Genomic DNA, 15,437 nt, shown 5'->3' with positions numbered 1-15,437 from the left:
TTCATTATCACATTCCTCCTGAAAACATTTACAGCCAAACTGCCTTTTCTCCCAGAGGAGGAGGATGTGAGAGAAACCGCTTGTCTCTAAGCAGGTAATAATAGTGTCTTTGTGACCCCCTGACCTGCTTCATTCTTGTCTCCTGGTAACTGCAGGAACATCTAACAACTGTAGAGTCTCCATGCACTAGTCCAAAGTGTGGCCGATTGGTCCCACGCTACCAACGAAGTGTCTCACACACCTCATGTCAACATGGAAAACAACAGCTTCTCCATCAGTCTCTGAGATCACACGGCAAGCTTTTCAGTACAGGAACAATAACAGAAAAATACAAAATCACTCCCATTGAAAGCAGGATTGACACATAAACGCAGCAGTGATTCATGTCGATTACAGCATCCAGATCCCCTGTCAGAATTTTATTTCAGGATGAAAAACAACTTTAACTGAGGCTAATTTTACCCATAACCGAATATATTGCACAGCCTTCAGAGGGACCCGACTGTGTTCATTTGGTAATGACAGGCATCATTACTCAACGTGAATTAGATTACCTGAAACCCTGAGGCCATCTCTATGAGGGTCATGTTAATAATCTTCTCTAAAACAACGTTATCAGTTACATACATAATGACGCCATCCTCCCATCTCTGACCTGTTTGGCCGTCAATCAACATGAAGCACAGGATAGGTGATGAGGGACGGTGAATTGAGATTTAATGAGCAAAGATTGGAAAAAAAATGAAATTAGGTGTCAGCTGTTGTACTGCAACATCAGAGATCACTTTCATAATTTCCCCAGCTAGACTAACAGCTCCTCGTATACCAAATTAATAATTCAGCAGCATATTTACAGATATCATGCAGGGCAATGCCTTCTTTTTTTAAATATATATATAAAGCACCCTTGCAATACTGGTGTTCCTTGATATAACCAGGTATATAACGCAGGGCTTTTAAACTCTGAAAACAGCAACAACCTTGAGAAGTTAAAAGGATTGAGCCTGGGCTGAGTAGTCCTTTTTCTCTGTCCTTTGTGCTCTCTTTTATTCAATATGTGCACAAACCAAAGCTGTCTGCTCATTGATTGAAACAGCTGCCGATTGTTGGCTTTATTTTTTCATGTGACACCTCTCTGAGACAACCTTTTAACATTTTTGATCAAAGAGTGCTGCCATCAGCGTTATGCCAAACAATGCGACGGCTCTTAGGCTGAAGGAGCTAATAACTCATTCTCAGATGACAGTGATTCAGTCTGAAGAGGCGTTCAGGACTCAGAAAAGGTCAGCCACAGAAATATGAATGAAGGTCTGCAATCAGAGGTCTTCAGTGGAAATCAAGCTCAGGGAAGGCTTTTGGCTGTAATGATTTGGCATAAATCTTTGAAATATCTAACAAATCTCGACCTGTATTCTTTATACATTACAGGAGGGTTGGTAAATAACATTTCATGACTGATTTTGTTGTATCTTAGCCATGCCTCTGTAGCAATGTCAGTTTGTTGGTTGGTTGATCCACCACTTGATGACTGAAATATACATTTACACACTTCCATTGGATGGATTGCCATGAAATTTGGTAAAAACATGCATGCGCCCATCAGGATGAAACCTCATATTTAACCTCATAAGGTCAAAATGATATTGTTATGAATACTTTACTTAATCAACCTAAGCTAAAGTTACAGAGACATTGAGTAAAATAATGAATGAAACCTCTGTTGCACATTCAATGTTTTTTATTGTACTTCTATATACAACTTTACAGCTTTACATTACTAACAAACACATTTGGATTTTGCACCCAAACTGATATAAAAGTGTCAGATCTACACTCTACAATGGATCATACTGATGATGGCTTTCTTTTAGCCTGGCAGTAGTACCTCTAATGGGATATCAAACTACACTAAATACAATCAAATACGATGTTGTGGTTAAGTGAGCTCGCTTGCCAAATCAGAACCAACTGAGTAGCCCTAAGACTGAAAAAAACAAAAACAATCCAGCTGGTTGTTGGAGCAAGCTCAAGCAAACACTCACAGCATTTACAAAAAATAAATGGCATTTTTTTCCAAAATCATTTTGACCAGGTTTATCTTTTTCATTGGTTCGTTTCCCAGCCTTGCCACCAGAAGGGAGAGGACCTCAAAAGTGTTCATCCCTGCCACGACAACACAATGTTTCCTGAGAGAACTAAAAGAAAGAGCAGTGATGGACATTCAGCGCGACGGTACGCACACACACACGCACGTGCGCACGCGTGCACACACACACACACACACACACACACACACACACACACACACACACACACACATCCTTCAGGGACACAGATGCAGACAGCTCCCTCTGCCTCTGTCTGAGTCCTCTACTCAACATGGGAGGGGGAGCAGATGGACCCAAAGGCGTTGTGACAAAGATTCCCCGTCTGGATCCAATCCATTCAACACTCTTGGTGTTTTCATTCAGAGCAAAGGGAAGTGCTGACCTTTGTGCCGTTTTCACAGTTCCGGTCACCCCCTTTTTTTTTATCAGCTGCTCTTCTCTTGTGACAGGCACATACACAATGTCACATCCATCGAGGGGGGGGGGGGTGATGGAAGAATAGCTGACTGATGTGGAAGTGGATCAAAAGAAGTGGCTGAACAGCGGTGCTCCACCGGCATTTAGTTTCACTGAAAAATGTCAGAGAATAATAAATATGAGGCTAGGATGGCGAGTGAGACAAAACCTTTCATATTGTTTGGAGGACAGAATAGTCGGTTTGTACATTCTGTTAAAAATACTGAACATTTAGTACATTACAACTCAGCAAGTCAATCATTTGTGAAAACACTGGCCCCCAAACCATACACTCGTGAAAAAAGCTAAAAAATAATGATAATTACGTTTGTTTAAAAGGTCAGTCACTATTATAAATGACATTGCTGTTTTTCTCTTTCATCAAATTAGAGTACAAGGCAAAACCAAACTGGTTATGAGGACACAATACAAATAGGCGTCCACATTTTAACTGCACACACAAATGGAACACTTTCAAGTTGAAGAGAACATTTCAATTTAGCACCTTGTTGAATAATTTACAGGTAGCATACTGCTGATGGGCACACATCAACACATCACACCCTCAATGTTTAGTAACTATTACACAATCAAAGGTTTTCATCCTCACGCTGCTGCTCCTTAAAGCATTTCAGTTGACAGATCGCATCGATTTCAATCAGCTACAGCACAGACTCTAACTCTTTTCTGCTTTGATGATTCCCTTTAGGCAGATAAATGGTTCTCATGTCCTGTAAATTCGCTCATTTTCTGTATGTCTGACTGTCATCTTTCCCTTTTTAGTAAAACTTTGCCTCTATGCCTCTGACAGGCTATCACAAGCACTCAGGCTCCAACAGACTGACCCTCAGTTCAGCAGCAACATGTCCCTCACACCGGCGTGGTTCTGCGATTCACCCCGTCCTTTAAATCGTTGGGAAAACAGTTATGGACGTGGAGGAACTCAGCACCAGCCTCATGTTCGGGGCTGTACGTGTTGTCCGTCACACTGTCCCTCGCCAGGGCGTACATAGACAGCTCGTCCAGAGGCCCACCGGAAGATGGCATCCTCTTTAGACCGGCCACAGGCGAGTTCTCCCTCGAGGCCTCCGTCGAATGAGAGCTGGCGCGTGATGTTCGCCGGCGATAACGGAAGCTGGGTATCCTTGAGTAAGGGGAAGAGGAAGAAAGCGAACGGATGAACTCCCGCCGCGCCCTCCAGCGAACTTCCTTGTTCGTCTCAATGTAGATGTTGATGGCGAGGACAGCCACAGTTTCGGCCACGATGAAGGACAGGGCGCCGAAGTAGAACGACCAGCCATAAGAGTAAGTGTACTTCTTGTCATCGTCCCGTTTATCACTGGGGTCTCCTGCATTGCTGGAGATGTAGACAATTATGCCTATTATGTTGCTCAGACCTGATTAAAAGAAACAGAAAAGAGAAAGAGAATCAGGGCAAGGGAAGGGGAGGGTTTCAGCCTTAACATTCATAATATTCAAAGACATGTACTGGAAGAGAAAGAGACTACAAAAAGAAATATAAAATGAACAGAACGATACAAAAAGTCAACAAAGTCAGGAAAAATCACTAAATGCCACTAGGCAAATAACACCTACAAAAAGACCCCAAAAAATACAAACTGACACAAACTAACTACATAGAGACACACCATGACCATGTCAAGGAGACTCTAAACCACTGAGATGCATAACGACAACAAAGACATACAGAAAAAAGGGACAAAACAACCACAAAGACAAATTACAAAAAAAGTGACAAAAACCTCGGATAGATGTGTGATGAGGAGACACAAAACAACTTCACAAACATGGAAAACAATAAAAAAGTGACAAAACAAGACAAGAAATCACTACAAAAAGTGCAAAACCATTACAAATTCACACATAGATACAACATGATGAGAAACAACTATATCAGGGAAAAACAGAACCATAGGATAGAGGCCTAGTAATTATAAAGAGACACATCGATGACCAAAAGGAAGCTACTGTATATGGGCCATGACTCTATCAATATTGGACCCCAGGAACTCCCACTGTGTCAGGTTGTTCATCAGTCAGTGATTACTGAGTGACTCTCATCACTACACTAACCCCTTATAACATGTGTCCTCATCACTTGGGTGTTACTGTACGTGCATGAACCTGACCTTCTTCAGAGGAATAAGGTTCATCTGTATGATTGCACCCTTGATGAAGCACAATAGGTTATCAGAGGGGCCACATCAAGCTGGCTTTCCTCATTATAGAAACCCCAGCCTGTAGGTGATTGCTGCTCACTGGACACATGGCTGACAAGTGTAACCCTGCAGCTCACCTGCAGCTACAAAGAGAATTCCTGCACCGAGGAGGACGTTGTTTGTCTTGTTGTAAACTCGGCCCGCCCCGACACAAAGCCCGCCGAGCATCAGCAGGATGGTGCTGATGATGGGGAACACACTGGAGGCACGAACTATACCTACAGAGGCGGAGGAGAAAGGTAATGACATGGTTAATAATTGGGTAGGTGATTAGGTCATTTTAAATGGTTTTAAGGAGGACATGTTATTCTGTGCCTCTACTGCGACCTGTTTACATGCTTTTATGGTAAAAAAAAAAAAAAAAAAACCTGCCTGTCCTGCAGCACCTCTTTTCCCCCTCTGTTTGAAACCAGAGCCAAGTTTGCTCTGATTGGTTAGCTGGCCGGCTGTGATGTGATTGGTCAACCGCGTGGTAATGTAAAAACCCCTCGAAGTGCTTTTACTTACATGTAAGAAATCCTTCCATTCACTCCATTCATATTAACTTTCTGGAGCCTTGATTTTCCTCAGACCCACCACCATCTTTTCTTCCATCTATTTCTGAGAGCTTCCTTATTATTTTTATTCTGTGACCTTGTTATAACAAAGTTTTGACAATCGCCTTAAGGATATATGAGCTCTACCATTGACTCTCACCTCAACCAGGCATGAGTCACTGTGCCATTTCACAAGTTTCCAAGGATATGTGAGCTCATTCAACTGAAATGTATTTTAATAAGCCCTCATTTGTCCAGTCTAATAAGATTTATTTGTGCTTCTACAAACATTAGGCAGATGCCGAATAGGCTGTGCATAAATGAAATTCATTTGCTGATTGAATAACCCAATGTTAAGTCAAAAATGATAACAGAAATATGTATAAGGCTTGACATAATCATTTATAAACTTTTTTAAACATTAGTTGCGTTGTTAGTTTGATACAGAAATGCTTGATGTCTGAACACATTTATATCCCGTATTGCTGAATGCTGTCACATTTATCTGCTCACTTTCTCAGCCTTTTTTGTGCATTTTATTATGCTCTCTATAAATGCTTATTGTCTGTTTGGAGGCTGCTCGCAGAGATAGAATATAAGAGGATAAAGGTCAGTGGACTTCCTGCATGTCCTTACAAATAAAGAAAGAGAGAGAAAAAAGGGCCAAAGAAAGAGGAGGAGAAGGGGGCACTCACGAAGCAGGTACTCAGAGCTGTCTGTGTCGTAATCGTTGTCATCCGGAAAATGGTTGATTCTGAAACAGCTGCCTTGATTGATGCCTGCAGGACAAAGAGAAACGTTTTCCATGTTAATTATAGTCCACAAATTGATATAACAGTATCTTAACAGCTAACTGCTAACCAATCAGAGCGGGGTTCTGGTTTCAGACAGCGAAAAAGCAGTACAGGCAGTATGAGAGAAATAAGGATACTTTGGACAATAAAGCATGTACACATGTCACAGTGGAGACACAAAATACCAATATGAACCTGAAAATGAGCATGATATGGCCCCTTTAACCAACATTTAGGGTTCAACAATATAATAATAGTTTGAGATGGATGGATTTGATTCCTGGGGTACATTTTGATGCAAATCCATCAAAATACAGTAGATTCTTGCTGATAAAGGATGTGCAGGCGCTCGAGTCAGAGCCATAGTTTGTTCTTATACCAGCAGCCTGTCTTTGTTAAACTGTGTCCATTGGAGTAGGATGCTCTTGTGCTTTTAAAGTCTGATAAAAGAAAAAGCAGTAGGAAGTCATTTCTCAAATGACCTCTGTAATAGACAACAGGAGCACCAGCATGTTCTTTCATTGGTTTACTAGACTCTTCTGTAGCTTTTGAAGGATGGCATAGACTGGATCCATACATACATCACACAAATGTAACACATTCTCCAGCATTAATCAATTTCCCATCAATGAGACTTGACCTTCAACGTTAACTTTTTAAAAGTGCTTTACCACAGATTCGCAGCTCCTTGCACTCAGTAAGAAAGCGAATGAGAGGGCTTATGTTTGTGCGTTTCGAGGATCACGACAGACGCTACACTGTGAGATTAAAAATGCGTTGCCCTGAGGGACTTCATGGCTTGTAGAGCGTGTCCAAATCCAGCTCAGGTAAATGGGTGAGTGTGGTCGGGACAGGAATCCAATTTGAATAACAAAGGACCGTGTGCAGGAAGCTTTTAATGTGGAGGTGAGTTGAAAGGGAGATGGAGTGGAGGGTCGTATAGTAATAGAGCGGGGGGAGAAAACCTGTATCCGTAATTGTGCAGTGTAATAAACAACACCTTGCCTAGAGAAAAAAGGGGTTGGGGGTGGGGTTAATGGATGCGCGATGTGTAGTGGTGGTAATTCTGGGAGCTCTTGAGCTCTCTCACCATTTGGGCTGTGAATAACCACACCACTTTATTTATTTCTGCAAGCGACACCCACAGCATCAACGGTGGGCGGGCCTGTGATCAAATTTGCATATTCTTTCATGAGCATATGTATGTTTTTTTTGTGTGCATCATGTGTGTATCTTTGCATTTGTATGATTCAGGTGACTCGCCGGCCTTAGTTACTGTTGCTACGTCTGTCAAGCATTGGGTTCCCACAGCACATAATGTGTTTTACCATAGTGGCATTTTCATTTTGAAATAACACTTTGGTTTCACATTTGGGGGGTGGGGGGTGATCAGGCTTCACATTACACAGCTGTGCTTAGCCTTCTAATTAAGCTAATTTTAGCTGAGTTTAAAATGGCATCTCCTTGAGGACTTACAGGTATTTTATTAACATAGGAGCTCTGTCACAAGGACCTGTAAGATCAGTGTATTCTCCTCAAATAAAAAAACTGCATTGTGAAAAGATATTGTGTCTTTTTCCGATTATGTTAAATGTTTTATTTAATATCAATAGGTTGCTCATCATAATTTGTGGAGGAGGAGACTGCTGTTTGTGTCCTTTAAGAAAAGAAATGTAAAACATGACTGTTTCGACTTGTGTCCACAAATTAAATAACATAACAAACATATTTCTTTTCAGCCAGAACCTTATCTTTTACTACATGTTATTTTAAAACATTAACCATGTGTTTAAAACAGCAAACGTAATCTGTGTCGGGTTTAAGAATGCTGACCCCCCTCGAAAATGAGATGCTACATCTCAAGGGGCTATCCTTCAATAAATTCTCCAAATATAGCTTAATATCCTTAATCTTTGCCTTTTTCTGTAAGAAATACATATCTTGCACCATGTCAAAAAGAGTACAAAGTCCTTTTTTTCCTCTCTAATGTCCTAACAGTCAGCAGACATTAGAGCTGAAGACCTACCATGATAAAAATATCAACCCGCTAACTAACGATGTCGGAGACAGACACCTGTCAGCTCCATTTCCCAGGTGCCAAAGGGTCAACAGCCATCATTGTCTGTGTCATGCAGCTTTTAAGGGCATGCTTGCTTCAATTAACTAGGTCTATTGCCTTATAAGGGACATCAAATTAATTTGCTTCACATCAGTCTGTGGAAATGGAACACGAGTTTCTGTGTCTAATCACTGACGGACAAAATGGCGGTGGACTATTTTAAGCAGCGGTGTGAGACTTTGAGCCTTGTGAAAAAAACGCATCTGGCTCCTGTGGTTTGGATCAAGAACTGTGAAGATAACAAAAATACTGACACCTTTGCTGTTCTGGTAATGTCTGTGTTAACACTAAATCCGCTGCAGCAACATAAGCTTGTAGCATATCTAAGATTTGCAAACAAAACCCACAGCTCACCATGAACCCAGAACACTACTGACGGTCCCTTTCACTGCTCTGAGTCCAGATCTCAGCTACTTCAGCCGTGTGTCTGTGTGTGTGTGTGTGTGTGTGTGTGTGTGTGTGTGTGTGTGTGTGTGTGTGTGTGTGTGTGTGTGTGTGTGTGTGTGTGTGTGTGTGTGTGTGTGTGTGTGAAGAAGAAATACAAGACAATATTGAACTGATGGTGAGTGTGATTGTACGGGGGCCTCTAGGCTTGTGATTTATGAGTGACAGTTATCAGCTCAACGTCTATATTTAGTTTGTGTGTGGTGTGTGTGTGTGTGTGTGTGTGTGTGTGTGTGTGTGTGTGTGTGTGTGTGTGTGTGTGTGTGTGTGTGTGTGTGTGTGTGTGTGTTTGTGCGTGTGTGCGTATGTGTGTGTGTGTGTGGTTGGAGGTCTGTGTTTGTGCATGTGTGCAGACTGTCAGCTGTATTTGTCATGAAATGAAATTGAAGTCTGAATACTGACTAGCTGGGAGGGAAGGAGGAGGGAGGATGCAGAGAGTAAACGAGGGAAGAAGGTGGAAGGAAATGAAACAACAAAAGCGCAGGGGGCAAGGGAATGGTGGAGATAAAGGAAAAGATAGAAGGCCAATATAGCGGGACTCAGTCAGAGGAGGAGAGCAGGGAATCAGGGAGAGAAATCATGAAAGGTAAATGGAGCGATATAGGGCTAAACGTGTTTGAAAATAGGGGTCAGAGGAGAGTTATGCAATGTATAATCTGTGAAAGTGGACAAGGAGTCTGCCTTACAAACAGCTGTTGACACAAATTTGTTTTTCTTTCTTTGGGTTGTGAAACATTTAGAAATAATCTGAAACAATCACAAGATAAATGGGAAATAATGGGTTTCTTGGGCTTGAGATGCAAAGCTACATGCCGAGCATCCTCACATCGTCTTCTCCATGGCAACCACTGTTAGCCTTTAATAAGCTCATTTACATAAACAATCTCCAAGGATTCTTTTGACATCTTCATTATATTTTGAACATTACCAAGTAGGAGAAGGCACTTTGCTGGCAAACCCCCTTTGTCACTAAACAGTACATTACTGCCAGCAAAAACACGAGTAAGTACACACATAGACACACACAGACACACACAGACACACACACAGACACACACACTGTGGGTTGGTAGCAGCTGTAGTGCCACTGGCAACACGGTGATGCATATCCTCATTACTTTGAATCAAGCCTGCAGAGCCAATAAGGGAGCAGCCTCGGTGGAATACACCAATCGCGTTGTCTCATCGAGACCAACAGTAGACTCCGATGTGAGTGTAGTATATCATGACAACGAGCTCCACGGAGACACATGCCCCCACTTCCTAGTTTTTACACCTTAATGGCTCTGCAAATAGATTGATGAATAAGCCAATCAGAAGTGACTTTGATATTGCAGTTCACTGGGTATCCTCCAGTGGGTGATACACTTTCTGTAACAGTCCTTATGATAGATCTACAGCAAAGGGAGTAGCACCGATGCAACCATGATGTGCTTTGTTTTTCTCTTTGTTGCTTTCAGATCTCTGACGGGGAGCACGTCTGATGATGGAAGGCGCTCTGAGGTTTACAGCAGGTGGTTATGAAGCTGTAAACAGGTAGAGTTGCTGTCTGGGGCTTCATATCAAATGCAGACATGCACGCACAACTCACACAGACTTCACATGCATTTATTACTTTGGAGGCAGGGAATGCTAAGACCGAGTGTAAAGCGACTGTGTAATCAAACAAACCCCTCCAATTTTTTGCTGAGCCCAAGTGAGGATGAAAGAAAAGCAATTTGGCCGACAAAATAAGTGATTCTGTGTTTGACGTGACTGACAGTTAGTTAATTACATTTTCTCCATGCAGGAATTTCTTCAAACGCAGATCTGCTTGGGGTGTAGTGTAGCATGTAATCTGTTGTGAAAACTGTTTGCCTTGTCACTCACTCATTCACATACTTAATGAATTCTCACTAAAATGCTTAACTTGTTATGTCTGGATTGGGAAAACATATCTAAAGCACTGCAGATCACAGGTTCTCTTGTACATCTTGTATATTTCCCATGTGGCTAAAACCGTCATATTTTCTCAAAACAATAAGGACAATGACATTTGAGAAATGTATGTGATGTTCATATATAGATTCCTATAACTTTGTATTTTCTACTAACACATAATAAATGTTCATAAGAGATGTCTGTTTGTATAGTCTATACGAAAATGATCCTACTTTTCACATGGTACACTTTCATATTTGGGAAACACATTCGCTTTCTTAGAGAGTGCAATTCAAAAGCGTAAACTCTCATGGCTGTACGGTAAGTATGAGACCTGGATAAAGGGGTTGACATCTAGCCTGGCTCTGTCCTCAGGTAATCTGCCAACCTGCACCTCTTAAGCCAACTAATTACCTTAAAATGACAGTGACCATGACCATTGTACGTGTTGGTATTCGCCTATAGATTTATTTTACCATTGGGCAAAGTGAGAATAAGGATTTGTCTCTTTCCCAGTCTTTCTGATAAGCTAAGCAAACTAGCTGCTGGTGATAGCTTCAAATTTACAACACAGACATTAAAGTAGTGTCAATAAGAAGCTATTTTCCAAAACTTTCCTGTGAAGGTTATTTGCAAATATGGCTTGCATAGGTGATAGAAATATACTTTATTTAAAAGAAGAAGAAAATAAATGAATGCATACAAAATTAAAGGAAGCCGGGTCTTAGGTAAGAACAGGGTGACAGGGTTCATTAAAAAAGTAGAAAGAATCCCATAAAATAATTATGAGAAATGGAGGATTTAAACCTGTAAGAGATTAGAAGAGAGAGGGAGAAGGAGAGGTGCTGAGTTGAAAGTGGGGGCCCTTGCATGTGTTCTCAGTTGTCAAACTATAATTACTGACTTCTGGAGCATGGTGAGAATGACAGTGACCCCTCCTAAGCAAAACCCTTCTCTAAAACACTTCCTATACCCCCCATGCCTCGCCACTCACACTAAACCACTGCAGGCTAGGTTGTTTACTGTACAAATATACCTGCTAATTGGATTATTTCTCCTTCTCAGTGTTGGTTTTATGTATTTGAGTCCCACATAATCAACAGCTTCTGATGCTTTATTGATTCTGATGCAAATGAGGTGCATTCAGTGCAACCCTGACCTTACAACATTCATAAGGAAAAACAATTAGTGCAGGGGGGGGGGGGGGGCTGTGCTGACCTCACTCTAAAGGAGCCCCACGTGATTTATTCCTGCCTTAAATGTCATGCTGGCCTGCTGGAGAAGAGGTGACGCCTGTTGAGCAGGGCGACTAGAAGCACTAAAACATTGCTACAGCATTTTACAGCAGTGTGTTGTCACTGCAAGCTGTTCAGCCCAATGTGTAGATGTTTCCCCCTGTAGCTGTTTATCATTATGACCGGGGGTGTGTGTGTGTGTGTGCTCGATGTGTGTCAAGGGGGGGTGAGTCTTCCTTCCTAGTCTTCTCCTCTATAATTAGGTGTCTCCATGACAACAGAGCCAGCGTCCAGCTGCTTCTTGTAGTTTTCAAGCAAAGGCACAGAGGTGAAACTATTAGAGAGAATCTTATTATGGGCCGGCCTTTGTTTGTGCAAATTATGCACTCAAAGAGAAGTCTCCGAGCACCAAACTCATCAACAGTAATTTAGTCTCTACAGTTATTAATCCACATTCAATATGTACTTCAAAGCTGATGGGAAATTATGTAAGACATAATTGTTGGCTGGTGTTTCAAATTTATTTTTCATTTCTTGAGGTCTCAGAGGATGTACTGCACACTGTGAGTCTGTCCACATCACAGAAAGGTGCGCACCGACTCTTATTCAACTGTAAAGTGTCGTAACACACCAGGAATCTGGTTCACGTCTCTGAAGCGTCCATCTTCAGCACAGGGTGAGCCCTGCAAGAGTTTAATCATTGATGACAGCTCACTATATGTGGGCCCTGATGACATTAAGTCTTGAAAATATAGGGAACTCAATATAATCCTCCTATTGAGAAGCTCCTGATCTGACTTCAAATATAAGCAAGTTTTATTTTACAGAAGAAGTGTCTATGCAATATGTTGTCCTCCAAGTAGGACAAAGTGGAAAACAAATGTCTACATGTGTTGTCATCAATCAAACAGACAGTCAAAAGAAAATGATTAAAGAAAAAAAAGAAATGTATTCCTGCATCTGTAGGCGCCTCCTACTGTATACACATTTCTTTGTGTCTTGTAATAGCTGAATGTCTGGCCAAACTCCTTCTTAATCGTGCCGTTTCTAAACATGACATGATGTATTTGTATAGAGTTAAATGACGTTGGTTGCATGCACACACAAAGCACCCCATGTTTGCAACTGTATTGTTGAATTACATCTCATTTTGGGTGTACTTTCAAACCATCTCCAAACACATTCTGATTATTTAATTTGCTTTAATTTAATCACTAAATATTTAGGATATTACTATCTCCGTCATCACATGAGAAAATAAGTCACATCAAAATGTTCATTGATATCTGAAGCAAGAAGTCAAAGGGTTGTCCGGAAGGAGCTCCATGAATGAGCGTCTGTCTGCCGCACCTCCTTTTCCAATATCAAACGCTAAAAGGATTCAAAGTGCTTTTCAAAATGATGAAACATGAAATTAGACGTCACAAAAACAATTTGTTTATCTTTCTATTTTGCTTGGACATGACGTGAACCCAGTCATCTATTTTTAAAGCACTGGGCATGTTTCCATAGCAATTTCATGGATGTTGCCAAGCAACAGCATTGGATACAATGAAGACATGAATGAAAGTAATAACAGCGCGCACATTTCCGGCTTGAAAGTGAATGGGCTTGCAGGCGCGCCGGTTTGGCATCGCATACTGTTGCAGACTTTAACACAGCCGTGTTTATTGTGTGGGCATATGTTACAACAATGCGATGTAACAGTTGGCAGGCAGCTTGAGATGAAAGCTTTACTGACACCAGGCGCTTTTTTCTTGTTAATCTGCTACTTGAGCTGCGTTAAAATCATTATGCGCGTGTGAGCTATACCCTCCGAAAGTTGTTCCATCTGTATGATCTTTGTTTATTGACTCTAAATCTCCCAATTGAGACATTTTGCCGTGCGTAAAGAGGGTTCCCCCTTTTGTGCGCACTTAGGAACCAAAGATTCCTCCTCAGGAAAAACATTATTTGATGTGAGAAAAGAACAGGGAACCAAGCAAACCAGAGCTTTATAGTCTATAAACCTAAAATGAGAGTAGACCATGAGCCGGCTTACCTTCAATACAGCAGATTCTCCACAGCCCAGAGTGGGTCAGATCGCCCTTCTTGGTTTTGGGCTGGGACTGAGTCTCGTCTGTTGAGGCATTGGTGCTGTTGCAGATGTACGCCCGCGAATAGAGCCAGTAGTCCGTGCCGATGGCGATGGTCATCAGGCTGAAGGCAGCGAAAGCCCCGAAGGTGGCCAGCAGCGTTTGAACCCCGCGGTCACACCAAGCCATGGCGCTTCATACTAGTCCAGACGCTCACCGGTCCAACATGCGCTCAGAGGAGCGCGTCAGGGCGCGGAAGGTTTGGGCATACTTTTTAGGTTTAGATTCGTGCACTTTCTGCTACTCTGCTAAAAGAAAAGTGTAGCCCAGCAAAAGAAACGGAAAGGGGATCAGGAATATTATCTGAAACGCTCACTTGATGCTCAAAACATACTGGTTGCAGCGGTGAGAGGACACCAGTTGTGCCTATTCCGGAGGCTCCACACAGGTTTTAAGCGCTTCGGGAAGCACGACTGCAACATCGTTTACAAATTTAGAACACTTCAAACCTCCTCACCAGTTCAGTGTTCCGTTTTCCCCCTTTACCATCGCCTCAAAACACTTTTCTCTGTTACTAAACTGACTACGCCTCTGTTAAAACCCATTGCCAAAGAGGATACGTCAACGGCTCCAAAGTGAGACCCCACCCTTACCAAATCTAACCAATGATGGTGCTGTTGAACAAAGAAAGAAAACAACTTTACAATTGGATCACTAATTCATTTAAAACATGTAGAATCTTTGGGGAATAAACATGTATAAGTCTCTCAGCTGAGACATTTGGACACTCTCCACTGAATTCAAAAGCTATGAATATTACCAAATTCTGAGTCAGCTGTCACGAGGATGGTGGGGGTGGGGGATTGAAATAATGAGATACTTTGACACAAGGGTGCTTATTTGTGGTGCGCTAACGCCAAACAACCGATCCCCCATGGAACAGAGCTTTAAAAAAGCAATTAGATGTTTGGTGAGTGCATGTTATCACACTGTAAATCACACGGGAACTAAGGATTCCTCAATATCTTTACAGGAGAGCATATATAAACTAAATAGATGGATGATGAGGGATAGATGAATTAATTACATTAATACACATCACATCATGCAAACAATATCTTGTTATTTTAAATAATTTAAATCCTGCTCAACATGGTGCATATTTCTGCTCCATGCTACCTCTTTGTTTAAATCAGCATTACTCTCTACTTTGAATATGGTATATAGTATTGTTATATTTGATTACATTTTACTGCACTCAGTTTCCTACATAACTATATTTTGAGTAAATATTGTCTTTATTTTTCATTTGTTGCAATCGTCTTAGCTTTTAGAATTGTTTTTTTTTTTGGTTAGTATGCTTCTTTCTGTGTCTCTGTATGCACCACCAAAGCAAATTCCTCGTGTAAACCTACTTGGTAGTAAAACTGGTTCTGATTCTGTGATAGATACTTGTTGCACAGCCAAACAAGGTTTGACTAGCAATGTGTGTCTCATTACTGTATAAAAT

At 41.5% G+C, this 15,437-nt stretch overlaps 1 protein-coding gene across 2 annotated transcripts; it reads right to left on the bottom strand.

Moving 5' to 3' along the window:
- Positions 1 to 1,810: 1,810 nt before the first annotated feature.
- Positions 1,811 to 14,505, bottom strand: cacng4b (calcium channel, voltage-dependent, gamma subunit 4b). 2 transcript variants are annotated; one of them, XM_063904249.1, is made up of 5 exons: positions 13,894 to 14,505; positions 6,036 to 6,119; positions 4,882 to 5,022; positions 3,410 to 3,961; positions 1,811 to 2,677 (listed from the first exon to the last, which is right to left on the bottom strand). In XM_063904249.1, the coding sequence occupies exons 1-4, from the start codon at positions 14,114 to 14,116 to the stop codon at positions 3,435 to 3,437; spliced, it is 975 nt and encodes a 324-aa protein (XP_063760319.1). In that variant the 5' UTR covers positions 14,117 to 14,505; the 3' UTR covers positions 1,811 to 2,677; positions 3,410 to 3,434. The 2 variants fall into 2 exon arrangements, with proteins under 2 accessions (XP_063760319.1, XP_063760318.1); XM_063904248.1 differs by having other exon boundaries at positions 1,811 to 3,961.
- Between the last annotated feature and the right edge of the window lie 932 nt (positions 14,506 to 15,437).

Source organism: Eleginops maclovinus, chromosome 16 (assembly GCF_036324505.1).
Source record: "Eleginops maclovinus isolate JMC-PN-2008 ecotype Puerto Natales chromosome 16, JC_Emac_rtc_rv5, whole genome shotgun sequence".
In the NCBI taxonomy this organism is placed as follows: domain Eukaryota; kingdom Metazoa; phylum Chordata; class Actinopteri; order Perciformes; family Eleginopidae; genus Eleginops; species Eleginops maclovinus.
Note: the sequence above shows the minus strand (reverse complement) of the source record. Positions and strands in the feature narration are given on the sequence as shown.